The sequence below is a fragment of the Debaryomyces hansenii genome (genome assembly GCF_000006445.2).
Source record: "Debaryomyces hansenii CBS767 chromosome B complete sequence".
Taxonomy (NCBI): Eukaryota; Fungi; Ascomycota; class Pichiomycetes; order Serinales; family Debaryomycetaceae; genus Debaryomyces; species Debaryomyces hansenii.
This window is the reverse complement of record NC_006044.2, coordinates 781,038-807,967: the sequence shown is the minus strand read 5'-3', so window position 1 is coordinate 807,967 and position 26,930 is coordinate 781,038. Positions and strand designations below refer to the sequence as shown.

The 26,930-nt window shown below is 37.1% G+C and overlaps 12 protein-coding genes across 12 annotated transcripts; 7 read left to right on the top strand and 5 right to left on the bottom strand. All coding sequences in view use genetic code 12, as the record gives it.

Moving 5' to 3' along the window:
- Nucleotides 1-85: 85 nt before the first annotated feature.
- Nucleotides 86-1,024, top strand: DEHA2B10208g (DEHA2B10208p; the record flags this gene model as incomplete). The annotated part of the gene is made up of 1 exon (XM_457396.1): nt 86-1,024. The coding sequence occupies one exon, from the start codon at nt 86-88 to the stop codon at nt 1,022-1,024; it is 939 nt and encodes a 312-aa protein (XP_457396.1).
- A 173-nt stretch (nt 1,025-1,197) lies between these two features.
- Nucleotides 1,198-2,469, bottom strand: DEHA2B10186g (DEHA2B10186p; the record flags this gene model as incomplete). Its single annotated transcript, XM_457395.2, has 1 exon — nt 1,198-2,469. The coding sequence occupies one exon, from the start codon at nt 2,467-2,469 to the stop codon at nt 1,198-1,200; it is 1,272 nt and encodes a 423-aa protein (XP_457395.2).
- Nucleotides 2,470-3,023: 554 nt separating this feature from the next.
- DEHA2B10164g (DEHA2B10164p) lies at nt 3,024-3,590 on the top strand (the record flags this gene model as incomplete). Its single annotated transcript, XM_457394.1, has 1 exon — nt 3,024-3,590. The coding sequence occupies one exon, from the start codon at nt 3,024-3,026 to the stop codon at nt 3,588-3,590; it is 567 nt and encodes a 188-aa protein (XP_457394.2).
- A 175-nt stretch (nt 3,591-3,765) lies between these two features.
- On the top strand, nt 3,766-5,376 carry DEHA2B10142g (DEHA2B10142p; the record flags this gene model as incomplete). The annotated part of the gene is made up of 1 exon (XM_457393.1): nt 3,766-5,376. The coding sequence occupies one exon, from the start codon at nt 3,766-3,768 to the stop codon at nt 5,374-5,376; it is 1,611 nt and encodes a 536-aa protein (XP_457393.1).
- Nucleotides 5,377-5,506: 130 nt separating this feature from the next.
- DEHA2B10120g (DEHA2B10120p) lies at nt 5,507-7,696 on the bottom strand (the record flags this gene model as incomplete). Its single annotated transcript, XM_457392.1, has 1 exon — nt 5,507-7,696. The coding sequence occupies one exon, from the start codon at nt 7,694-7,696 to the stop codon at nt 5,507-5,509; it is 2,190 nt and encodes a 729-aa protein (XP_457392.1).
- A 643-nt stretch (nt 7,697-8,339) lies between these two features.
- On the top strand, nt 8,340-8,587 carry DEHA2B10098g (DEHA2B10098p; the record flags this gene model as incomplete). Its single annotated transcript, XM_457391.1, has 2 exons — nt 8,340-8,342; nt 8,402-8,587. 2 exons carry the CDS (start codon nt 8,340-8,342, stop codon nt 8,585-8,587), a joined length of 189 nt encoding a protein of 62 aa, XP_457391.1.
- A 252-nt stretch (nt 8,588-8,839) lies between these two features.
- On the bottom strand, nt 8,840-10,933 carry DEHA2B10076g (DEHA2B10076p; the record flags this gene model as incomplete). The annotated part of the gene is made up of 1 exon (XM_002770064.1): nt 8,840-10,933. The coding sequence occupies one exon, from the start codon at nt 10,931-10,933 to the stop codon at nt 8,840-8,842; it is 2,094 nt and encodes a 697-aa protein (XP_002770110.1).
- A 791-nt stretch (nt 10,934-11,724) lies between these two features.
- On the bottom strand, nt 11,725-11,883 carry DEHA2B10054g (DEHA2B10054p; the record flags this gene model as incomplete). The annotated part of the gene is made up of 1 exon (XM_457389.1): nt 11,725-11,883. One exon carries the CDS (start codon nt 11,881-11,883, stop codon nt 11,725-11,727), a length of 159 nt encoding a protein of 52 aa, XP_457389.2.
- A 977-nt stretch (nt 11,884-12,860) lies between these two features.
- Nucleotides 12,861-18,497, top strand: DEHA2B10032g (DEHA2B10032p; the record flags this gene model as incomplete). Its single annotated transcript, XM_457388.1, has 1 exon — nt 12,861-18,497. The coding sequence occupies one exon, from the start codon at nt 12,861-12,863 to the stop codon at nt 18,495-18,497; it is 5,637 nt and encodes a 1,878-aa protein (XP_457388.1).
- Nucleotides 18,498-18,839: 342 nt separating this feature from the next.
- Nucleotides 18,840-24,380, top strand: DEHA2B10010g (DEHA2B10010p; the record flags this gene model as incomplete). Its single annotated transcript, XM_457387.1, has 1 exon — nt 18,840-24,380. The coding sequence occupies one exon, from the start codon at nt 18,840-18,842 to the stop codon at nt 24,378-24,380; it is 5,541 nt and encodes a 1,846-aa protein (XP_457387.2).
- A 377-nt stretch (nt 24,381-24,757) lies between these two features.
- On the top strand, nt 24,758-25,867 carry DEHA2B09988g (DEHA2B09988p; the record flags this gene model as incomplete). The annotated part of the gene is made up of 2 exons (XM_457386.1): nt 24,758-24,775; nt 25,058-25,867. 2 exons carry the CDS (start codon nt 24,758-24,760, stop codon nt 25,865-25,867), a joined length of 828 nt encoding a protein of 275 aa, XP_457386.1.
- Nucleotides 25,868-26,070: 203 nt separating this feature from the next.
- On the bottom strand, nt 26,071-26,646 carry DEHA2B09966g (DEHA2B09966p; the record flags this gene model as incomplete). Its single annotated transcript, XM_457385.1, has 1 exon — nt 26,071-26,646. One exon carries the CDS (start codon nt 26,644-26,646, stop codon nt 26,071-26,073), a length of 576 nt encoding a protein of 191 aa, XP_457385.2.
- Nucleotides 26,647-26,930: the final 284 nt, after the last annotated feature.

The window sequence follows — 26,930 nt, the reverse complement described above, 5'->3', positions numbered from 1 at the left end:
AGAAATATTAAAAACACGCTGGAATCAAGTTCATTAAATAAACCTATACAATAGAACAACTCTTATACCTTATACACTTAACAAAATGGATTCATTTGGCGACTCGGGTGAATTATATACCATTAGAAACCAATTTTTTACTAATCAACACCAAAAGGTTATATCATATGACTTGGATCAATTTTCTCCTGAAGGTCAATTGAAAGTATTAGAATATCAAGTCAGATCTACAATTGCTTTACAGAAAGATGCATCTAATCTAATTGATAATGGAAAGAGCTCATTCCCAGATAATGAACAGCTTTTCTTATTATTAAGTGCCTGGAATGATTTGAAATCGTTCGGAACCGATGATTCAACATATTTTGAAGACATTACTCAAGCCGAGTTTGAATTGCAAGCGATATTGACAGCTATATACTTGGTAAACTTCAAGAAAGATATTGATCAAGCTATCGTATTATTGACTAATTATATCGATTCGGGTAACTTGAATCCTGATGAGTTAGAGTCGTTCTTAGTTTTGGTGCAGTTGTACTTGATTAAGGGCAATTTCAATGCTGCTAATAAAATCTTGCTCAATTTCAAGAACTTTCCAGATTCTGCAAGAGATAGTATAATTTATCAAGTCTTGGAATCGTGGTTATTATCTGTTAAAGGTGAATCTGATAATATAAGTAATTCGTACTATTTTTATGATGAATTATTATCGGTAGACTTTGACGACGATTCTCAAGGTAGATTCAAGATCTTAAATGTTTTGTTCGTCTTAACTTTACAATTGAAGCATTATCCTGAAGCACAAGAATTATTAGCTCAAATGAAGACATTAGAAGGTAAGACTGATGGCGACTTTCTCGCTAACCAAATTACAATGGATTATTTACTTAATAATGGTGAGAATGTTGAGGAATTATTAAAAGAATTATCGAAGGCTGATGAAGAACATCAACTTGTGAAAGACGTCAACGAAACGAACTCTAAGTTCGACGAAATCGTTGGAAAGTATAAGGCTGCTGTTTAAATATATATATTTACGATATGTATTTTTTACGATATACACAACATAATAACTTAAAAACCGTCCCTTATTTCTATAAATTGTAATTTAGAAACAATAGAAAATCTGATCTATTATAAATTCTACTTGACAGGCTCCAACGTCAAAAGTCAAATTTCTCCTTTATACTAGATGTTCTATTCCTCGATTTTAACAACTTCACCTTCTTCATTAAATTTCAAACCTTCAGCTAGTAATCTCTTCTCAATTTCTTTTAATTCATTTTCACGTTCTAATAATTCCTTTCTCTTATTAATCAAATCTTGATGAACTCTTTCTTCAAACTTTTTCAACCTTTCTTCTTCGAGTTTAATTTGTTCTTCCTTCATCAAATAATTAGACTCTTCGTTGTTCCCATTACGTCCATTCTCTGTATATGGCGAATCTGTTCTTGGTGATTGTACTTTAGAACCAAACGACTCCAAGTCACCGTTTTCATGGGTTGAAGCGTTATCCTTGTTGATGTATTGAAATTGCTTACCTGATAAAGCTTCAGTTCTATAGTCTTCATATATAGAATCATGAGTCCTTTCTTTAAATTCATTCAAATGAGTGATTAGCAACACGTTCTTTAATATTGTGAAATCATTACATTCCGGCATTTCCACGTTAATTGGCTTCAAGTACGATGGATCTAAGACTCTCAATTTAAGTAGATCTTCACCTTCGTCATCTTGGTTTTCTTGATATGTATTCGCACCAATAATTGAAAATGGGATTAATGAGTTCAAGTACTTATTATACTCGATAATTTCGTCATCAATATAATCTTCTTCGTATTCATATTCATTGAATCTGTAAAAGTTGATACCATAATTGGTCAAATCTTCTAGAATATATTGCTTATTCAATTGTAATTCCCTTGGAGTTAACGAATCAGCCTTAGCAATTACTGGGATAATATTAACAAGCTTATTAACGTGTAACATAAATTTGACGTCGATTTCCGATAACCCATGGCCCGTTGGATTAATCATGTAAATTAAAACATGAATACGTCCATCCTTAAAACGAGGATTACGTCTAACACGAGACTCTTCCAATAACACCTCATCGTATTGATGTCTTATAAAGTCAACAATCAATTTGAAGTCGTCGTCACAGTTAATCAGGTTGGCGAAGTTCGGAGTGTCAATAATGTTTAACGAAATTTTGTGACCCTCATTATCTTCCAATTCAACATTTTCATGTCTCAATGTTAACTTCTTAGCGAACGGATCCTGATTAACCGTCAGTGAACATGGCACGATCGAGTTACCTCCACAAAGCGTATTTATTAATGTTGAACGTCCTGATCCACTCTCTCCAACTATCATTACTGAAAAGTTGATTGATTTCTTGAGAGTTTTTCTCTTACGCAAAGCTGAAGACGATGCATTTGGATCCTGTGAGTAGCTGTATCCCGACATTATGATAATCTATGTAAGTCAACGTTTAATTAAAGGAATGTTGTTTATTCGATCTATTGATATTTCGAACGTCGTGCAAAAAAAAACACGTCTAGTTAAATAACCTGCAAAATATTAGAGTGCATTTTTACATGTTAAGTCCCGATTATAAATTTCTACTAGAATGATTTCTACCGGATGTGGTGGTTCTAATAGGGGGTCACAGAGACCATCGTATCATGGGGGATAAAGGAGAGTACATGTTTCTCTTGAACTCAAAACACAGCAGTTATTTCTACACATTACGGTCCACCAGCCCAAGATCAATGTTGCAAAATCCATTATACTTCTTCTTGTATTTTTTCAATCTTTATCTCTACATTGTAACCCAGTAATATTGATATGTACTACAACTCAGGTGCTGATTTAATCGTGTTTCCATTTTGGAATTATATTAGTGGTGGGGCTATTGTACATTTCAACTTGCAACAATGTCGTTCAACGACATTCAAAGTCCACGACATTGTATAACATCTCTGGAATGGTACTAGAAAGGACATATTCCATGCTAGTCCATGATCCACGTTAATAGTGTTAGACGAACAGTCTGTCGTAAGCTGGCAAAGTCTATTTCGTTGAATTTTATTTTCGTTCGATGTCGAAGTAACATCACCGAATGGCATGCCTCGGAAGTCATCACAGACAGAAAATCCAAGTTCCAAGCAAGACATGTCCCAATTACCGACGAGCTGGATATACCTACCATATTAGAACACCTCTTAGAAGACCATAAGAACATTTCCAGATCGAGTCATCCACATATAATAGCATGGCGAACGGGCCAGATTACCCACGTCCCTGCCACAACAGTGCACCCGAAATCCAAGGGAAAGAAAGAACCTTCGACGAACAAGGAAAGAGAACAAGAGGTCAAATACCATAATGTTAATCAGGGCTTTAAAGATAATGGTGAAAAGGGTGCTGGGTCAAAATTGCTACAACAGGTCTTGGTACACCATAATTTGATGAATATATTGGTGATTGTCACTCGCTGGTACGGTGGCAGTCCACTTGGACCTCTGCGATTCAGACACATAATCAATACAAGTCTAGATAGTCTACGTAAGAGTAATACTCTATAGCTAATACAATTCTTCTTGGTAATAATCAATCATATAGAACTAATTAAGGTGAAAATTAATAGTGCCATCATGTGACTCTGGCTAATTTTTTTTCACTATCCAAGATTATTACTACTATCTAATCTTTATATCTGATCTTTATATCTAGTCTTTACTTTGTAAACGAGTTCACAAGATGATTGGAGCCAGAAGAAGTTTACTTTGTGCCAGAGGTATATTTGCAGGCGTATCAGCTCGTACACAAGTCCCAAGATTATTCAAGAATTCGTCAAAACTCAATATACGAGTCAGTGCTTACTCTACCAAGACCGTTCCTTTAACAGCTGACACTTACAGTGATAAGGTCAAACGTGACGACAGATTTAAGCAATTAGAAGACTCTGATATAGAGTTCTTTCATTCCGTCTTACAAGATCCTCATGGAGTTATCACTGGTGAAGAAGACATAGAATTCTACAATGAGGATTGGATGAGAAAATATAAAGGTCAATCCAAGTTGGTATTGAGACCTAAGACCACGGAACAAATTTCCCAAATAGTCAAATACTGTAATGAACAAAAATTGGCAGTTGTGCCACAGGGTGGTAATACTGGTTTAGTAGGGGGGTCTATCCCGGTCTTTGATGAAATTATCATATCGTTGGCTGGTATGAATAAAATTAGATCATTTGATTCAGTTAGTGGTATTTTAAAGTGTGATGCTGGTTTGATTTTAGAAAACGCAGACAATGCATTGTCTGAAGAAGGCTATATATTCCCATTAGATTTGGGTGCCAAAGGTTCGTGTCATGTTGGAGGTAACGTTGCGACTAACGCAGGTGGTTTAAGATTGTTGAAATATGGTTCCTTGCATGGTAGTGTCTTAGGATTGGAAGCAGTTTTACCTGATGGTACTATTTACAACTCTATGAATTCGTTGAGAAAAGATAATACTGGGTATGATTTAAAGCAATTATTTATTGGTTCCGAAGGTACTTTAGGTCTAATCACGGGGGTTTCTATTTTATGTCCATCCAGACCACAAGTAGTCAACATTGCATTTTTAGCTGTTTCGTCGTATGAGGCTGTTCAAAAGGTTTTTGTTGGTGCTCGTCGTGAATTATCTGAAATTTTATCAGCTTTTGAATTCATGGATGATAAATCTCAGTTATTAACTGCTCGTCATTTAAATGCTGATCATCCAATTGAAAGTGGTGAATATCCATTCTACGTTTTGATTGAAACTAGTGGCTCAAATAAGGAACACGATGATGAAAAGTTAGAAGGTTTCTTAGAAAGAGCGATGGAAGATGGATTAGTTGATGACGGTATTATTGCCCAAGATGAGACACAATTACAAAGTTTATGGTCATGGAGAGAATCCATTCCTGAGGCATCTACAATTGGAGGTGGTGTTTATAAATATGATGTTTCATTACCATTATCTGACTTATACGGGTTAGTTGATGCTGCAAGCGCCAAATTAAAGGAAGCCAACTTAGTTGGCATTGATGATGATTCCAAGCCTGTTGTTGAAGCAATTGGCTATGGTCATATCGGTGATGGTAACTTGCATTTGAATGTTGCTGTTAGAGAGTATTCTAAAGAAATCGAGAGTGTTTTAGAACCATTTGTATACGAATGGATCCAATCTAAAAATGGTTCAATTTCAGCTGAACACGGTTTAGGCTTTCAAAAGAAAAATTATATCGGTTATTCTAAGAATGATATTGAAATTAGATTAATGAAAGATTTGAAAAAACACTATGATCCAAACGGTATTATGAATCCTTATAAGTATATTTAGGTATGATGTTTATTTTAACTGTATATTTAATATACTCAAAATCTTATCATCTTAATGTTGTATCTGTTGGGTAATACTATATGAAAAGAAAGATGTAAGAAAATAATCTATTACTCTAATAAATAGGAAACTAAAACTTCGAAGAGTTATTATGAATCAAGGATCCTTCGTCATATAATCTATCAAATTCGCTTCTAAAGAATTTAGAGGCAATTGGTCTTCTGATCTTCAACGTTGGGGTAAGAACATTGGTTTCAATGGTTAAAGGTTCAATATCGATGTAGACATTATGAACTTTCTCATATCCTTGTAAAGAGCCTCCGGTTGATTTATTCATTTCACCCAAGAATTTAGCCTTATTTTCCTTCTTATTAATGTATTCAATGATTGCATCATTCGAAGATAATTCACTTTGATTGATATTGCATTTAGTTTCCAACCATTTTTTAATAGAATCAGGTTCGACACCAACAACCGCAAGAAGGAATGTTTGCAAGGAATCACCATGTACATACAATTGTTGAACTAATGGAAATGAGGAAAGGTAATTATTTTCAATCTTTTCGGGTGTGATGTATTCACCTTGAGCCAATTTGAAGAAGTTCTTAACTCTATCAATGATATATAATCTTCCATTGCTAGCATCGATCCTAGCAATATCCCCGGTATAAAACCATCCTTCTTCGTCCTTGGACTTTTTGGTTTCCTCTGCATCCTTAAAATATTCTTTAAAGATTTGTGGACCTCTAATCAATAATTCACCTCTTGGACCTTCCTTATCACTAGAAAAATAGTTCATTTCTGGAATATCCCTCAACTTCATTTCAGTGGTAATACCAATCGAACCACACGAACCAGGACTGGCTTCATATCTCAATGAACCAGCTATACCAGCGTATGATTCTGTGGATCCGTAACCTTGAATTAAACCTGTATTAAATGCGGCCTTCACGAACTTGACGGTTTCAGATGAGATTGGAGCCGAACCAGTTGTGAATAATTCTAGGTTATCAAAACCTAATTTTTTACGAAGTAAAGATAATACTCTATCATAAATAACATGGCCACCTTCGACGCCATCTTCTTGGCTTTGTAATTCAATCTTTTTATTGATCGCTTTACTAAAAACAGCTTTCAAGATTGGCTTTTCATCGTTATGGGTAGTCTGTGCTTTAATTGCAGCTTCTAATTTCGTGTAGACTCTTGGAACCAACGATAATACATTTGGCTTTAAGATTTTGACATCATCTAATAAACTTAAAGGCGATGAGGATTGTGGAAATCCAATTGAAATCCCTTGGAATACAGAGAAAAATATACTCTGTCTCTGGTAAATATGTGCCAATGGTAAGAAACAATACATTGTCATCCGTTTGTTCTCCGACATATTTGAAACACAGAAAGTGGTACCACTGACAGCATTACGATTGGTTAACACAACTCCCTTAGGATTGGCACCAGTAGTACCCGATGTGAATGAGATGGTATAAATAGTGTCTGGAGTAGATGGAATATCATGTACCGGATAAATCTTTCCAAGCTTTTCAACTTGTTTGAAATCAAACAAACTAATATTGCATTCCTTTGCTAATAAAAGAATTTGGTAATCATTAGATTTGGTGTTAGCTAAGTCCAAGGGATCCATACATACAACAGCGATTAAATTTGACAACTCCTTAGGGCAACTTTTCTTCAATTGAATCACTTGTTCCAATTTACTCTTAGTACAAACAACAACTGGACTTTCAGTTAATTCCAATATGTACTTGGAAGCCTCAGGACCCAAACTATCGTACAAGGCTGTATTGGTGATGGAATAATTGACACAAGCCATATCAGCGATAAGCCATTCCGGTCTGTTATGCGAAAAGATTGATACCACGAATGAATCGTCGTTACTTTGAGTCAAATGATTATCAATTTTCAAGTGAGCTGGAGAATCTGTCTTGAATGGATTATTCATTAAAATGAAAAATAAACCAGCCCCAAAGTTACGTTGTCTCGTAATCACTTCTGAATAAGTTTGCCATTCATAAGAACTGAACGATCCATCTTCCAATTCATTTCTCCAACCAATACATTCTCTGTCACCATAAGTGTGTTCAGCGTAATACATAATTTTCTTTAACGTATTCAAAGATGGATGAGGACTTTCAATCAACTTATCAGGACTAAACTTGTTTCTATAGATAGGAGAAAATCCTGGTTTAGCACTATTTGGTAATGGAACAGAATCACATAATTGCATTGGGTCAAGAGGCAAGCTCTTTTGTATCAAGCTATGAATCTGTTCCTGAGATTCATTAAATAAGGCAGCCATATTGATTATTTCTTCTCTTACAATGATGTTAATAGTTTCAACGCTGAATTTTTCACGCTCAGTTACGATTCCTGGGGTAGGTGTTAAATTTATACAAATTCAATGAACCGAGGTCCAAATGAAGGTGGAGATTTAATTCGGTAGAATACTATTGTAAGCCATATTTTCAGATGAAAATCCATCTATGTATCATCACAGGATAGATATGCTTAGGTGCTGTCTTTGACATTCCCATGTGTGCCATCGGAAATATATGTAACTAACTATTTGGGTGATTTGTATGTTATATTGTAGAGCGTATATTCATATTGAAAAAGCTTCCATATTATTGACTACTGAAAGCACGACGTAAAATCTTTACCTAGTCCATCCCAATATACTATGTAATACCCGAACGGTTGAATATTATCATTAATAAAAGCATGCTAAGTTGCAAAATAGTTGTTATTCATAGTTACTATGTTTCACATGTCAAATAGAAAAAATCAAAGCTGAAACCGTAATGTTCCCGGTTCGAGTCTGGCTCTCGTCTTTTTCCAATCCCTGGTGATATCGCGAACGAATACGTGTATAATTTTCCATTGATCTAGTTGTATTTACTAGGAAAAGTGTAACTCTTGTTAGAATTAACATCAACCTAATCATGGTATGTAACGCGATTATAGTGACTAGTCTATAATAAAGAAGATGTACTAATAATTATAGGCACAACAAACTCCAAAACAGAGGGCAGCCAATGCAAAATGGGCTAAACAGAATACAAAGAAACAAGGTCAACCAAGAAAGGAAGGTAAGAAAAGCGAATTCCCAGTTTCCAGAACTTGGTTGTTAGTATTATTATTTTTAGTATGTGGTGGTGCTATCTTAGAACTTATAAGAATGTTTTTTTAAAGTTGATAGAAGAAGTAAGAGGAAGGTGAAGAGTATAAGATTTAATTAAACATCAATATGATGATGCACAAGGAAATAATTAATATGTATATTCAATTCAATGTGACAACTTAGATAAGTTCGGAGAAATAAATACGAGCAGTAGTTCTATATATTGGCTATCCAGATTTAATAAATAATTTGCTTCATATGCTGCATATCGTAAACTTCACATAGTCGCTATTCTGAAGGATTAGTTGGTGCTACAATGCGTTAATCGAGCGACTCTTGGCTTGTGTCTTTCATGGACGACTCTAGGTTTTCTTGATCCATAACTAACCCTTCTGAGAAATCGGACAACAAAGGCTCGATTGGATCTTTCTGTCTTTCATTCTTAAATTTTATTTCTGTAAAAGGGATATCGTTTCCAAACTCACTATATTTTTTCAAGAAATTTTCGAAATCGGGCTTTGAATTGTCATCGAAGTCGTAGGTTGAGAATTGGACGTTCTTGTTATTTACCAAATTCAAATATGGACCACAGGTTTCAATCTCAGCTTGTGATAATGGTGTGATCGAGTCTACCTCATGGGCCTTAGGATCGATGGACGATTTATCAATTGCATGTAAGTTATTTTCAAATATAGTTTCTTTGTTCACTTCTGTCTTCGGTAACTCATACTTGAAAAGATGATTACCATTTAGAGGTGAAATAAGCTTAATTTGATCATTATTATCCAATATTGCCAATTGATTAATATTAAACTTTGAGTTCGGTTTGTACTTGCTGTTAATATTGTTTGCAATGTTAGGTAATGAAGTAAACTTAGTGGCATTAATAGATGATAAAACCCAAGAATCCAAAAATTGTCCCTTTGGCGGTACATCTTCCAGATTATCTTTAGTAAGGTTGTTAGGATAATTATTAGTCAAATCTCCTGACAAGTAATTTATGTTGAACCAATGCACTGAACCAGTTGCCTTTGTTATGCATCCAAACCCCAAATTGTTACCTTGTATTATGCTCGTGTTGTCGTAGTTACTTACAAACCAAAATATTTCCTTTATTATGGCTGATGTTTTACCTCTATTAAATTTTCCAATCAACGATATTTCATTTGGCAATTTGTACAAGTCCCACATGAAGAAATTGTCACCCCTATGGCTTGAATGAACTAGTTGTAAATCAAAGGGTGAAAGCGACAAGTTTGAAACACCTCCTGGTGGTTTAAAAATTCCTATTATTTTATCGTTTGATAAATCGATGATCTTTATAAGTTGATTATTGTTTGGTTGTGAAGCCATTGTCTTCTTCTGAATGGTTGATACGGTGTTTGAAGCTGTTGAGTACAACGCTTTACCAATTGTTTTACTAATTGAATTAAGAGACTGAGCCATGTCCTGTTCATTTTTTGCAACCACTTCTTTGTCCTTGTTTAAATACGCTTTAAATCTACTGGAGCTAACTTCTGATAGCTTGAACAACCCATCTAGAGCATTGTTGGACAACGTAGATATAACCCTGTTTAAAAGAGGACCCGGTGGTGGTAATCTTACTGGGGTGAAAATTGATTCTTGTTTCCTGTTGCTTTCCTTATTTGTAAAAGAAGAAATTGGATCGATATCGTCATTTTCATATTCATTAGCTAGCTTGTTATTGGTATTGTTTATGACCTTTAAATGGTCATATTCGAACTTTGTGGGCGAATAAACCAACCAATTACCTACTATATCGAAAATAGGCTTGTTATCGAAACAACTTGTCTTTAATAGTATTTCCTCATCCGTCAATTTTGACGATAAGAGATCCTGGCTTGCATTGGGTTGGCAGGATGTTTTTCTTATTGACAGTAAGTTCAAATCAAAATTTGCAGGACGGTATTCCTCCCCGTCAAACTTAAATAAATATAAAAACCCCTCGTCATTGGAAACAACTATAAAATTATCATTTGCTTTAACAGTGAATTCAAGTTCGCTACATGATTCTTGCATTACACAAGGTAGCTCCAATATCTGCTGAATTGATGTTTTATTTGATTTGCCGAGGAAATGAACTTCTAAAGCATAGGGAAGGGGCAAGTTTAAGGTCTTACTCAAAACTAAGATTGTATGCCCCTCCTCTACTGTCCCGCTTAAGATTTTGACCGTTTCTATTGTTCTAGAAAACTCTTTTGATTCACCTGGTACTGGAGCATTGATGGTGTACTTAAATCCGTATTCTGGTGGGCCTGATGGTGGAATCGACAACGTGTACTGGCCCTGAAGATACAACGTATCCCCACTGCATTTTGTGGTAACCTTCGCGTGGCTCGGAGGGACCCAATCCCAGACCTCTAGAAGATTTGATTTTGGGTATACGATCAACATCTCACCATTTTCTCCCGGCTCAAAAAAATTGTGCTGTTCATCCTCGTCTTCATTATTGCCGCCTAAGCTATCACTGCTTGTGGTAGTCGCCAGTTTAATCTTTTCCCACGTCGCAGATGCGGTACCTAATTTATATCCCTTTCTCGGGGTGGCATGGCTATTATTATGTCAGTATTTATCTCGTATCATCTCAATTCATCTCCCATACTTACATTTTATTTATCTTTACCTGATCATTCGTGTATTCCGGCATGATTTTTCCCTAACGCTAAAATATTAGGACGTGTTTTTGCTAGAGTATTGAGTCTAGTCTTTAATAAGCGAGTAGTATTTCTCTCGTCGTTTTTTATACGCTATTATGAGTATATTGTGCTATTCGGTGTATATTGTGGAGTTTAGAGAAGAAGAATGTGTTTAATATCGTTTTTGTTTATATTATAGATAGTGGATGGTTAAGATAAGACACGATAAGATCACGTGAAATATCTCTCGGCTCGAGGGGCCCAGACATCGGTGACTAGTTTATGGAACTGGATGTCGTGATGAATGATCTCTACTAGAGATCATACATTGGCCATAGTTGTGTGTCTGGTGCATGACTAGAATAGTGAATAATAGTGATGTCATGCGAAGGATCCAGCATGTTGCATTGCCTGTAAAGGCAGCGGAGTCCGTCTGCGACACTAATACGTGTTACGATATAGAAAGTGTGGTTCCGGCCAAATTGTGTTAATCTTGACCTGTGTCATGCATTGAATAGTAACATGTTCGTTTACATTTCGATGTCGCATTCAAAAATATATTGAATTTTTGCAATTTCCCAAATTATTTATCAATGGGCTAGACAGATATGTTCTAACACATTGTACTAGCACATACTCGTCATTCTCATACTCTACTAAAGATTCATCGACTTTGAAATTCTTCATTTCTTCTACAATGTAGATCATATAATAGTCCCATTTTGACACGCAAATACAAGAAACAAATGTCTCAAGTAATCAAATGGGGTGGAAACGATCGTATCAATATCCCAAAGGCGTAGTGTTCTCTTAAACCAATTTAAACTGAAAATAACCGAATATAATCAGGGTAGATGAGAAGGCTTACGTTTTGGTATCTATATACTACAAATGAAATGTGTTTATGTTCGTTTATTACTAAATAGGACCAGCCTATTGAACTATCAAATACCACGACTGTTAGCAATATACCAACTAGCTATACCGAATAAAACATTACTGTACGAAACAAATAAATATAAAAACTTTTCCGGCTGGACTCGACAACAATACCGTTCGCCGGGTAATCACACACCAATATTTTCTGTACCAACCCAACTCAAGTGTACTGGGCTCCCGCGGTCAACCGTTGGGCCAACCGCACACCACTCGCTACGACTCCTGACCGCGCCAAATATATCTTGCTCATCGGTGCTATCCCACGCCCGCTAACACGCCCATCAAAATTGTTTGTTGGGAATACGCGACACACATTGACGACATTGATTTGGCGACATTCTCTCCAACGGCGCCTTACCACGTATATGTATCTTCTCTTCTCTTTACTATGTAGGTTGAGGAAGTTTTTTGAGGAAGTTTTGAGACAGTTTTTGCAGCGTTTAATTGTTGAGGAAAATTAAGAGATTTTGTGGCCTTTATGGATTTGATTCTGAACTTCCAACATACTTTATCTCACAATTTATATATAATACATTTAAAAGTATTATCCACAGCGCCTAATTTGATATTAATTTTTTTATAAGTTCTTTATAAATTCTTTATAAATCTTTTATAAATTTTGTTATAAAGCTTTTATACCAGTTAATTAATTGTTCTAATTATTTATTTATTGGATTTGTTATAGTTCAGATCTTTTTCCTAATTATTTTCTAGTATATTTTGCAAGATCAAAGAAATAGAACACGATGCGTCCAGAGATTGAACAAGAATTATCGCACACATTGTTAACCGAGTTGTTAGCATATCAATTTGCTTCGCCTGTGAGATGGATCGAGACACAAGATGTGTTTTTGAAACAGCACAACACCGAGAGGGTTGTTGAAATCGGGCCATCGCCAACTTTGTCGGGAATGGCATCGAGAACCATCAAGGCCAAATATGAGTCGTACGATGCGGCATTGTCGTTGCAACGTCAAGTTTTGTGTTACAGTAAGGACCCTAAGGAGATCTACTACACGCCAGATCCAGCGGACCTCGAGCCACCCGCTAAAGAAGAAGCGGCACCAGCCGAGGCAGCTCCAGCGGCCGCAGCACCAGCAGCAGCAGCAGCACCAGCAGCGCCAGCCGGCGCGGGCCCTGCTGCCTCTATTCCAGACGAGCCAGTCAAGGCTTCATTATTGTTGCAAGCTTTGGTTGCCCAGAAGTTGAAGAAGTCGCTCGACGCCATTCCTATGAGCAAGGCCATTAAGGACTTGGTCGGGGGTAAGTCCACAGTGCAGAATGAAATCTTGGGTGACTTGGGTAAGGAATTTGGCTCCACGCCTGAAAAACCAGAAGATACTCCATTGGAAGAATTGGCTGAGCAATTCCAAGATAACTTCAACGGCCAATTGGGTAAGACCTCGACATCTTTGATCGGTAGATTGATGTCTTCCAAGATGCCGGGTGGATTTTCCATCACCATCGCCAGAAAGTATTTGGAATCAAGATATGGTCTTGGTTCGGGTAGACAGGACTCGGTATTATTGTTAGCATTGACACAAGAACCAGCTGGTAGATTCGGTTCCGAGGGTGAAGCTAAGGAATACTTGGACACCATGGCTAATAAATATGCCACTATTGCTGGTATTTCATTAACATCGGCCTCCTCGCAAGGCCAAGAAGGTGCTGGTGGTGCCGTTATTGACAGTGCTGCCTTAGATGCCATGACTGCGGAAAGCAAGAAGATGGCCAGACAGCAATTAGAAGTGTTTGCAAGATACTTACAAGTTGACTTGAACCAAGGTGCTAAGTCGTTCATCAAGGAGAAGGAAGCTTCTGCTGTCTTACAAAAGGAATTAGATTTATGGGAAGCCGAACACGGTGAATTCTACGCCCAAGGTATCAAACCAACCTTTTCTCCATTGAAATCCAGAACTTACGATTCGTACTGGAATTGGGCTAGACAAGATGTGTTGTCTATGTACTTTGATATCATTTTTGGTAAATTAAGCTCGATTGATCGTGAAACAATTAACCAATGTATCCAAATTATGAACCGTGCTAACCCAACCTTAATCAAGTTCATGCAATACCACATTGACCACACTCCAGAATACAAGGGTGAAACTTATAAATTAGCCAAGAGATTGGGTCAACAATTAATTGATAACTGTAAGCAAACTATGTCTCTCGACCCGGTTTATAAAGATGTCAGTAAGATCACCGGACCTTCGACGACCGTCGATGCCAAGGGTAAGATTAACTATCAAGAAGTCAACAAGGAATCAGTTAGAAAGTTCGAACAATACGTTTATGAAATGGCCCAAGGTGGTGCTATGACTAAGCAACAATCACAGCCTACTATTCAAGAAGATTTAGCCAGAGTTTATAAGGCTATTACCAAACAAGCATCCAAGAATACTAAAGTGGAAATTGAACAATTATACACTCAATTAATTAATTACGTCGAATCATCGAATGAAATTGAGGTCTCCAAATCAACTAAATCTTTCTTGCCAACTGGTACGAATACCCCAACCGAGGAGGATGAATTGTCCACTTCTTCGGGTGCTTCAGAGGATGATGAGATTGCATCTTTACCAGATAAGACATCTATTTTGGAACCAGTCTCTTCCACCATTCCACCAGAAACTATCCCATTCTTAAACTTACAAAGAAAGTCAAAGTCCGGTCGTTGGGATTACGACCACAAATTATCCTCCACTTACTTGGATGGATTAGAAAGTGGTGCTGTCAACGGTTTAACTTTCAATAATAAGTACGTTTTAGTTACTGGTGCAGGTGCTGGATCTATTGGTGCCGAAATTTTACAAGGTTTAATTAGTGGTGGTGCCAAGGTTATTGTTACCACTTCTCGTTTCTCTAAGAAGGTTACCGAATACTACCAAACTATGTATTCTAGATATGGTGCCTCCGGCTCTACTTTGATTGTCGTTCCATTCAACCAAGGTTCCAAACAAGATGTTGACTCCTTAGTAGAATATATTTACAACGATCCAAAGAAGGGTGGTTTAGGATGGGACTTGGATGTTATCATTCCATTTGCTGCTATTCCAGAAAACGGTAATGGTATTGATAACATTGATTCTAAATCAGAATTTGCTCACAGAATTATGTTAACCAACTTATTAAGATTATTAGGTGCTGTTAAATCTAGAAAGAACACTGATACTAGACCAGCTCAATGTATCTTACCACTTTCTCCAAACCACGGTATTTTTGGTTTCGATGGTTTGTATTCGGAATCAAAGATTTCTTTAGAAACCTTATTCAACAGATGGTACTCTGAAGATTGGGGTTCCAAGTTGACTATCTGTGGTGCCATCATTGGATGGACTAGAGGTACTGGTTTGATGGGTGGTAACAATATTATTGCTGAAGGCATTGAAAAGTTAGGTGTCAGAACTTTCAGCCAAAAGGAAATGGCTTTTAACATTTTGGGATTGTTAACCCCAGAAATTGTTCAATTATGTCAGGAAGAACCTGTTATGGCCGACTTGAACGGTGGTTTACAATTCATTGACAACTTGAAGGAATTCACATCTAAATTGAGAAGTGATTTAACTGAAACTGCTGATATTAGAAGAGCTGTCTCCATCGAATCTGCCATTGAACAGAAGGTCATTAATGGTGATAATGTTGATGCCAACTATTCTAAGGTTACTGTTCAACCAAGATCTAATATGAAATTCGAATTCCCAACCTTGAAGTCTTATGATGAAATTAAGAAGATCGCACCAGATTTAGAAGGTATGTTAGACTTAGAAAATGTTATTGTTGTTACTGGTTTCTCTGAAGTTGGTCCATGGGGTAACTCTAGAACTAGATGGGAAATGGAAGCTAATGGTGAATTTTCATTGGAAGGTTGTATTGAAATGGCCTGGATCATGGGCTTAATCAAGTACCATAATGGTAAGTTGAAGGGTAAGCCATACTGTGGTTGGGTTGATACCAAGACTGAACAACCAGTTGATGACAAGGATATCAAGAGTAAATATGAAGAAGAAATCTTAGATCACTCTGGTATTCGTTTGATTGAACCAGAATTGTTCCATGGATATGATCCAAAGAAGAAGCAAATGATTCAAGAAGTCGTGATCCAACACGACTTAGAAGCATTTGAAACTTCCAAGGAAACAGCCGAACAATATAAATTAGAACATGGCGATAAGTGTGAAATTTTTGAAATCCAAGATTCAGGAGAATACACTGTCAAATTGTTGAAGGGTGCTAGCTTGTACGTACCAAAGGCCTTGAGGTTTGACCGTCTTGTTGCTGGTCAAATTCCTTCTGGATGGAACGCTCGTCGTTATGGTATTTCCGAAGACACCATTAACCAAGTTGATCCAATCACCTTGTACGTCTTGGTCTCTACCGTGGAAGCATTATTATCAGCTGGTATCACCGATCCTTATGAATTCTATAAATACGTTCATATCTCAGAGGTTGGTAACTGTTCCGGTTCTGGTATGGGTGGTGTTTCTGCTTTACGTGGTATGTTCAGAGACAGATACGCCGACAAGCCTGTTCAAAACGATATCTTACAAGAATCTTTCATCAACACGATGTCTGCATGGGTTAATATGTTGTTATTATCATCGTCAGGTCCAATCAAAACACCAGTCGGTGCATGTGCAACTGCCGTTGAATCCGTCGATATTGGTATTGAAACTTTGTTATCTGGTAAAGCTAAGGTTGTTATTGTTGGTGGTTATGATGATTTCCAAGAAGAAGGTTCTTATGAATTCGCTAATATGAACGCCACTTCTAACTCTAACAAGGAGTTCGAACACGGAAGAACTCCAAAGGAAATGTCGAGACCAGCTACTACCAGCAGAAACGGTTTCATGGAAGCTCAAGGTTCCGGTATTCAAGTTATTATGAATGCTGATTTAGCAATCAAAATGGGTGTTCCAATTTATGCCGTCTTAGCTATGACTGCTACCGCCTCTGATAAGATCGGTAGATCTGTTCCTGCTCCAGGTAAGGGTATTTTGACCACCGCGCGTGAACATCACGGTGACTTGAAGTACCCATCGCAAATGTTGAACATCAAGTATAGATCTCGTCAATTGAAACAAAGATTGCAACAAGTTAAGTGTTGGGAAGAAGGTGAAATTGAATACTTGAATGAAGAGGTTGAATTAGCTAAGGAAGAATATGGTACTGAATTCTCTTCAAGTGATTTCTTCCGTGAACGTACCGAAGAAATTCACCGTGAAGCTAAGCGTCAAATTTCTGATGCTAAGAAACAATGGGGTAACAATTTCTTTAAGTCTGATCCAAGAATTGCTCCATTGAGAGGATCTTTGGCTGCCTTCGGTTTGACTATCGATGACTTAGGTGTTGCTTCATTCCATGGTACTTCTACTGTCGCCAACGATAAGAATGAATCAGCCACTATTAACAAGATGATGAAACATTTGGGTAGAAGTGAAGGTAACCCAGTCTTTGGTGTTTTCCAAAAATACTTAACTGGTCATCCAAAGGGTGCTGCTGGTGCTTGGATGTTGAATGGTGCTATTCAAATCTTGAATTCGGGTCTTGTTCCAGGTAACAGAAATGCCGATAACGTCGACAAGATCTTAGAAGAATACGAATACGTCTTATATCCATCTAGATCTATCCAAACCGATGGTATTAAAGCTGTTTCAGTTACTTCTTTCGGTTTTGGCCAAAAGGGTGCTCAAGCAATTGCAGTTCACCCAGATTACTTATTCGGTATCTTAGACCAAGCTACTTATGAATCCTATGCCACCAAAGTTACTGCTCGTAACAAGAAGGCATACCGTTACATGCATAATGCTATTACCCGTAACACTATGTTTGTTGCTAAGGAACATCCTCCATACGGTGACGAATTGGAACAACCAGTTTACTTAGACCCTCTTGCCCGTGTTGAAGTTGGTAAGGATGAGTTAAGCTTCTCCAACAAATCAATTCAATCGTCAAAGTCTTATGTTAGCGAGGTTGCTGATTCTACTGGTAAAGCTTTAAGCTCATTAAACAAGTCTTCTAAAGGTGTTGGTGTTGATGTCGAATTAATCTCAGCGCTTAACTTGGACAACGAAACTTTCCTTGAAAGAAACTTCACTGCGGCTGAACGTGCTTACTGTGATAAGTCTTCCTCTCCATCCGCTTCTTACACCGGTACTTGGTCTGCTAAGGAGGCTGTTTTCAAGGCTTTGGGCGTTAAATCCCAAGGTGCTGGCGCATCTTTAATTGATATTGAGATCACCCGTGATAACAATGGTGCTCCACAAGTTAAATTGAACGATGCTGCTAAGAAAACTGCTGACAGCGCTGGTGTCAAGAAGATCAACATTTCTATTTCCCATGACGATTTCCAAGCCACTGCCGTCGCATTAAGTGAATTTTAAGAAAATATGAAGAATACTTTAGTTTTATTTTAAATTACATATGTATAGAACGTTATTAATAAAGAGTCTATTTAATTGTATTCCTGTCGATTGCTGCCCTTTTTAAAACTTACCTTTTACTTTTAGAACATCCCTTATATGATATCTGTAGTTTGCCGATCTATTGATTTGTTGGTAAACCGGTCGTGCGATACTCAACCTCTGTCTCGGCTGAGATTTCGTTAACCACATAATCTATAGAATAATACACGAATCCTTGGTTTATTTATCTATCAATTAGCTATAGAAGAATTAGTTATTTTCGATTTTAATTGAGCTGAGTTGATCAATTATATAAATACAATGTCTCAGGACGATAATAGTATGCGAAATAATGAAAATTTGGAAGAAATAAAACTTGATGAACCGGAAAAAGCCGTTGATGGCTCAGAGAACTATGAAGAATCCAAAGAAATAAAAGAAAAAGAAATTGAGGTTAATACCAATCCAGAAGAAGAGGAAACCGCTGAAAAGAGAGAGAATGATCTGCAGGGTGAGGGTCCTGGGGATCATGGATCGGAATCGGTTCCAGAGAGTGCATTGGGAAATCCCGAAATTGAAGTTAATGATGATGACAGCGCGTTGAATACGCCTATCGAAAGACAAAATGAATCGATGGAGTCTACTAGCTCTCCACAGCTGCGTGTTGCATCGACTTCAATTTCGTCTCGTACACCTACATCATCACATAACCGTCGTCAGTCAAATATGTCAGTGAGTTCAACTGCTACGGTGGATAACACACAGATATTCAAAAAGGTTTTCGAGAGTATTTTATCCAGTAAGGATGCAAAGAAGAATGAAGCTCTTAAGTCGGCAGTTCAAAAGGGCCTCGATGTAATCAACTCAGGATCTAAGGATTATCTCACAATACTAAGTGCAATCAAGACTACTTGTGAGAAGGCAAATAGTGAGTTGAAAGCCAAAGCTATTGATCTCTTCCTTAAATTGTTTGATTACGCTCAGATTAATGATGAAAAGGAAAAAGTAGAATTAACTGATGCATCTGTCAATATAATCTCTTCGTGCTTTGAAGGTGAAGGTACAGATGCGGAAGTTGAGTTGCAAGTTGTGCGTGCATTAATGCATTGTATTCTCCTAATGCCTTGCCATGGTGCTTCATTGTTGAAGGCGGTCAGACAGATATACAATGTTTTTATCTTTTCATTGAATGCAAGAAATCAGTCGGTAGCACAAGGAATATTGACACAAGTTATTGCGGCTATCTTCCAAAGAATTAACGATGCATCTGCTATGCGAAATAAATCTTCGAAGTCTGACAGTAATTCAAATATTAAATCTCCACAAAACATGAGTGAAGAAGTTGTTAATTCTGTGGAAGAAACAACTCAAGAAAGGTTAACTTTAGAAAACTTAGAAAAAATTAATGATGATACCAATGACAATGATCGTGTCAATGAGGCTAATAAGGCTACAGAAAAAGATGAAGACTTGGTAGTTAAAGATGCCTTTTTAATTTTCAGAGCAATGTGTAAACTTTCGGTAAAACCGTTAGAATCAGATGCATTGGATATGAGGTCGCATTCAGTTAGATCCAAATTGCTATCTTTGCATATTATTCATACTGTACTCAAAGAGCATATTGAAATATTTTTAAGTCATGATGTGGTTATCTTATCTTCTCATTCTAATGAACAGACAAGATTAATCAATGCGGTAAGGCAATATGTTTGTTTATCGTTATCAAGAAATGCGGCATCCTCCCTTGCTCCAGTTTTTGAACTTTCATTAGAGATTTTCTGGTTGATAATTTCCAACTTACGTTCTGAATTCAAGAGGGAAATTCCTGTGTTTTGGGATGAAATTTATTTCCCCGTAGCCGAAATGAAGACATCGACACCACATCAAAAACGGTATTTACTTTCTATCATTGAGAAGTTATGCAATGATTCTAGATGTATTATAGAATTTTATTTGAATTATGATTGTGATAGTTCTATGCCTAATGTTTGCGAAAAAGTGATTGATTACTTAACCAAACTCTCCTTAATACGAATTGAAGTAACTCCACAACAAAAGCAGGCATATATTAATAATAGAAGGAAAGGAATATCGGTGTATGATATTAGTAAGATTGCCAATTTGACGAGCAGCACTATGGCTTCCAAACCACCTGAACCTGAAATATATAATAGTTTCCCATTAGAGTATGCATTGAAGATGACTTCTATTAGCTGTTCTGTTGCATTTTTACGTTCATTATATTCCTGGGCCCAAAAGGGAATTCGTAATAATACAAAATTAGGAAATGGTACCATGAACCAAAATGGATCGCATTTGTCTCTTAATATGGAGAAAACAAAAAGTGGTGGTGATTCAAGTATTTCTACTATGAACAATTCACGGAACGCTTCCTTTGTTAATGGTTCTAATACTGATGCATTCAGCGAATCTGATGATCCAGAACAATTCGAAAATTTGAAACAACGTAAAAAAGCTTTCTTAGAAGGTATAAGACAATTTAACCAAAAGGCAAAGAAAGGTCTTAAGTATTTCATGGAACAGAATTTTCTTGCTTCTGATGATCCCAAAGATATAGCGAAATTTTTGCTTGAGACAGATGGTTTAGACAAGGCAGCAATAGGAGAATATTTGGGTGAGGGTGATGAAAAGAATGTCGCCATAATGCATGCTTTCGTGGATCAAATGGATTTTACTAATAGTGGGTTCGTGGATTCAATGAGAAGATTTTTGCAATCATTTAGATTACCAGGTGAGGCACAAAAAATTGATAGATTTATGTTAAAATTTGCTGAAAGATATCTCTTAGGGAATCCTACAGTATTTTCAAATGCGGATGCAGCTTATGTATTAGCTTACTCTGTTATTTTGCTCAATACTGATTTACATTCACCGCAAATTAAAGTTAGAATGACTCTAGATAATTTCATTATGAATAATGCTGGTATTGATGATGGTAAAGACTTACCTCGTGAAATGTTAGAGAGAATTTATGATGAAATTCAAGCGAATGAGATAAAATTACAATCCGAGCAACATGCAGCATTATTGGCCGGCGATATGAATATGCCTCAGTCTACTCCCTCTATGGGATTCTTTGGAGGCCGTGATTTAAATCGTGAAGCTTACATTCATGCTTCGAAGGAAATGTCTACTAAAACCGAAAAGTTAGTCAGAAATTTAGGCAAACGGTTAAAATCTGATGATTCTAATGGAGGTGTCTTCTATGCAGCTTCTCATGTGCATCATGTCAAATCAATTTTTGATACATTATGGATGTCTATCCTAGCTGGATTAACACCACCCTTCAAAGAATATGATGAAGAATACATCACCAAAATGAGTTTAGAAGGAATTAAATTATCTATTCGTATTGCTTGTATGTTTGATTTGGATTATGCCAGAACTTCATTTATTGGTGCTTTGGTTCAATTTCAAAATTTGAACAATTTTCAAGAGATGAAAACAAAGAATGTGGATGCAATTTATATCATGCTTGATTTAGCTGTATCTGAAAGTAATAGCTTAAAGTCTTCATGGATTCAAGTATTAACTTCTATCTCACAATTGGAAAGATTGCAGTTGATTGCTCAAGGTGTTGATCAAGACTCAATTCCGGATGTTTCCATTGCAAAATTGGTGAATAGGTCTTCAATTGATAGTACTGTGGCGAGCGCCGGTTTCTTCAGTCTGTTTACTTCTTCAGCCACTGCCTCCCAAACTGCATCAAACAAATTCCATAATCAACATTTAAATCAGGATGTTGCTCAATTATTGACCAAAACTGAACTTGAAGTTGCTATGGATAAAGTTTTCACGAATAGTGCTAATTTATCCGGGGAGAGTATTGTTGAATTCGTAAAAGCCCTATCTAAAGTTTCTTCTGAAGAAATTGAGTCTTCAGGCCAAAGTACAAATCCAAGAATGTTTTCCTTGCAAAAGGTGGTTGACATTTGTTACTACAATATGAGCCGTATTCGTCTTGAGTGGTCTCAATTGTGGTCTATAATGGGTGAAATTTTCAACAAAGTAGGCTGTCATAGTAACCTGGCTGTTGTATTCTTTGCGTTGGATTCATTAAGACAATTATCGATGAGGTTTTTAGAGATTGATGAATTATCGCATTTTAAATTCCAAAAAGAGTTTTTGAAACCATTTGAACATATCATCCGTTACAACGAATCGTTGGAGATTAAAGATATGGTGCTAGAATGTATAAATAACATGATTTTAGCTAAAGCAAACAAGATTAAATCAGGCTGGAAAACCATATTTGGGGTCTTGACAGCTGCAGCTAGGGAGAACAAAGAATCTTTAGTCTTTAAAAGTTTTAAGATGGCTAATTGGATTAATAGAGAGTATATCCACGAGGTCCGCACTCAGGAATCATTCGCTGATCTTGTTGTTTGTTTCACTGAATTAGCGAAGAATGAGCGTTTCCAAAAAGTTAGTTTGTTGGCGCTAGATGTGTTACTGAAACTAATTACACAAATTGCAGGGTTTAGCTTCAAAACTACAGACAATGAAACGGAAACATTGGCCGTGGATAAGGATGACGTCGATCAGCAATCTGTAGTCAAGAATGACGATCTTGTTAAATTGTGGTTTCCTGTTTTATTTGGTTTCCATGACATCATTATGACGGGTGGAGAATTAGAAGTTAGATCTAGAGCATTAAATTCTTTATTCGATATTTTGTTGAATTATGGAGAGTATTTTGAATACGATTTCTGGGACCTTATTTGCCACCAATTATTATTCCCTATCTTTAGTGTTTTAAGTAATCATTGGGAGTTGCATAATATTGATAATAATGATAAATTATCGGTATGGTTGTCTACCACATTAATTCAAGCGTTGCGTAACATGATTACATTGTTTACGCATTATTTCGATGCATTAAGCAGAATGTTAGGTGGCTATTTGAATTTACTCACATCGTGTATTTGCCAGGAAAATGATACCATTGCTAGAATTGGTAGATCATGTTTGCACACGTTGTTAATAGATAATGCAGGTAAATTCAACAGCGAGCAATGGGATAAAATCACCCATTCATTTTCTGATTTGTTTGATTTAACCACTGCTAAGGAATTATTTACATTGGACCCATTACGTGCTAAGGACCAACACTCACCAAGAGAAGAAGAGTATGGGATCGAAGCCTTTGGCGATGAAAATAATACCGACTCGCCAATAAGTACGTCGTCGCATGTTTTCGACGATACTGAAGCAAGATTGCGTAAATCCAAGGAAAAGTCTTCGATCGTGGTGAAGTGTGTATTGCAATTGTTGATGATTGAAACTTTATCCGAGTTATTTGAAAATGACATGTTTTATGAATCTGTTCCTCATGACTACTCGGTAAAGTTAGCAGCATTGTTACACGACAGCTATGAGTTTGCCAGAAAGTTCAACGATGATTACGATTTGAGAGTCAGGTTATGGAATGCCGGTGTTATCGAAAGACTTCCAAATCTTTTGAAACAAGAGTCGAGTTCCGCCGCCGTTTTCATCAATATCATGTTTAGAATGTACTGTGACGACGACAAGACCAATAATCACTCTAAAAAATCAATCATGGACTCCGTCATTCCGTTGTGCAACGACATAACCGAGAGATACTCCGAATTCGATGAAACTAACCAACTGAGGAACATAACCACTTGGAAACCAGTTATCATTGAAATCTTCCAGGGTTTTGTCGAGCTCGACGAAGATGACTTCCTCGAATACACTCCATTTATGTACCAGTTGTCTTTGAAGCTCTTCTCAAAGAATATGACTCCGGACTTAAGATCTGCAGTCAGAGTATTCTTTGTCAGAGTTGGTGATACCTTCATTACTACAAAGAACAAATAATGTACTTATTGCTACAATTGACATTATAAGTTCATTTCATATTGCACCAGCTTACTATTTCTTCGCGAATCTACCTACATTTACTCGTTTTCAATTGATATTTGCTAAGTTCCATAGTATATGTCTATCGTCTATATAACTACTTAGTTTATTGTAATATACTGCTTTTTACTTACCTTAACTACTATATATACTGTAATTTACACACAATAGGATATTACTAGAACAACTAGTGAGTGAGACCAAGTTACACAAAAGTTCACAAAAGTCGACGTTGAGAATTGGACGGTCAGCTAAAATTTTTCAACCTTTTTCTTTAAAGCAATTTTTAAAATACAAGTAATACAGTTATAAGATAAGCTAGACTTTGATTTAAGATGTCTTTTGAAAATAAAGTAAGTAATTGTGATCGATAGTGAAGGATTTGTTGTCGAAATAATCTCAATTGTCAATCAATCGTACGATAAGGGTGCAGATATCAAAAGGGACATAAAGCCACACAAAAGGATGTAGATAGGTCAAATTGAAGATTATGAGTTACCGCCCGGGTTAGAAGTGTAGACGATTATGGAGAGAACAAGTATAATGACAGAACAGGGCAGGGGACAACGAATTGAACATGAGATTATGAGACGACATGGGGAACGATACAATTGAGGATACTAACATAAAATTAGAACTTATACCATTTATTAGGTAATGATGTTGAAGATGATTCAACTCCAAAGCTTCCAATTAGAGAGGTAGTTAAGAACACCACCTCATCCAAGAAGTCTGATGTTCCACCAGCATCAGCCGACCCAGCTAAGGCTAAGAAGAAGGCCAAGGCTACCGGTAACGAAGGTGCTTTCAAGAACAGACCAGATAACAAGAACGTTTCCGCTCCATCCTCTACTCCATCTAAACACTACAAGAAGCCATTTGACCGTCACTCCAGATCTAACAAGTCTGACGGTAAGAGATTCAAGGACGGTGAAAAGAGAGAATTCGAAGCTGAAGTTGAAGCTGTCTCCGATGCCGTCGAAGAACTTGAAACCGGTGATGCCACCGCTGTCAATGAAGTTGAAGCTGCTCCAAAGCAATCCTTGTCTGATTACTTTGCCGACTTACAAGCCAAGCAACAAGAATTAGATGGTAAGAAGAACCTTAGATCAGCTAACGCTGGTGCCGAAGACAAATGGTCTTCTGCTGAAAAGATCGAAAAGGATCAAGAAGCTTACGTTGCCCCATCTGTTGCCAAGAAGGCTAAGGCCAAGGCCGCTAAGGAAAAGAAGTTCTTAGATATCGAAGCTTCTTTTGCTGACCAATCCTCTAACTCCAGACCATCTGAATCTAGAAGAGGTGGTAGCGAAAGAGGTGGCTTCAACAAGAGAGGTGGAAAGAGAGGTGGTGAAAGAGGTGGCTTCAACGGTAAAAAGCCAACTCCTTCTTCTTCTTCTTCTGCTAAGAAGCCAGCTGTCAATGACAAGAACTTCCCATCATTGTAAACGGATTAGATTTATTAATGATAAATGCCAGCTAATGGTTTAGTTTATGAACGAAACGAAGATTTCGATCCCTAGTCTTTAAAGTAAACACTAATGCTTTATAATCTATATATATATTTCTTATATATATAGCACATTTTTGTTGTCGCTGTTGTTTTTTTCTTCAGTTCAACATGAATATATCTTTTGAAGAATTCGACATCCTATTCTGTAGAATCAATCACTGCTGCAACATTGTACTGTTCCCCCGGAATCACGAGTAACTCCCGGTCCTTGTAGCTCACCTTGATATATTTCATCAGGCCGTCAAAGCTAGTAGCACTTTGTACTAATCCGCTTGCAACCTCTATCATTTGCTGAGCATCATTCTTGGACACATCTTGCGGGTTCTCTTGGTCCCCAAGATCAATGGCCCCCACTAATTGGCTTCCGCTTCCAAACACCGTCAACGTCCCAACACGGTTGGGCGTATTTCCAACAGAATAGGCCGTCAAAGACTCTACAAGCATTGCCACTGTCGAATTGGGTAACCTGGGTGCTGTATCCATGATCGCTATTCTGGTATATCTGCAATGTTTATCACTTGATTTCGTCAATTGTGTCCCAAATACCTCTGATGAGGTACTAAATATTTCATTCGGACTTTCCGTGGCTGATCGCACTATCATCAAATTTATTACCACCGAAATAAAATTAACACCAAAATTGACTCTACAACTCAATCTCTCTACAAATGACAGCCACTGTATCAGCCTTGTAATTGCCAGTCGTACAGCCATTTTTCAACACCATACCACCCATCTCTAGAAGAAACATCGAAAGTTGTCGTGCCCCATTCTACCAATAGTCATGTGACTTATGTCCCAAAAGATGAAATAAAATAAAATCACCGATTCTTGGTGCAGGGCGTTGGTTTGGTGTACCGATGTGATTCAGAAATCGGCGTGACCCGTTTTTTCTCTTCTCGGGTTTATTCACGCATGTCCACTGATTATGTCAGCATTAGTCCTCATTTGCGACGCAACTGCGGTTTCACGTTCTTCCCAAACGGGCTTCTACCATC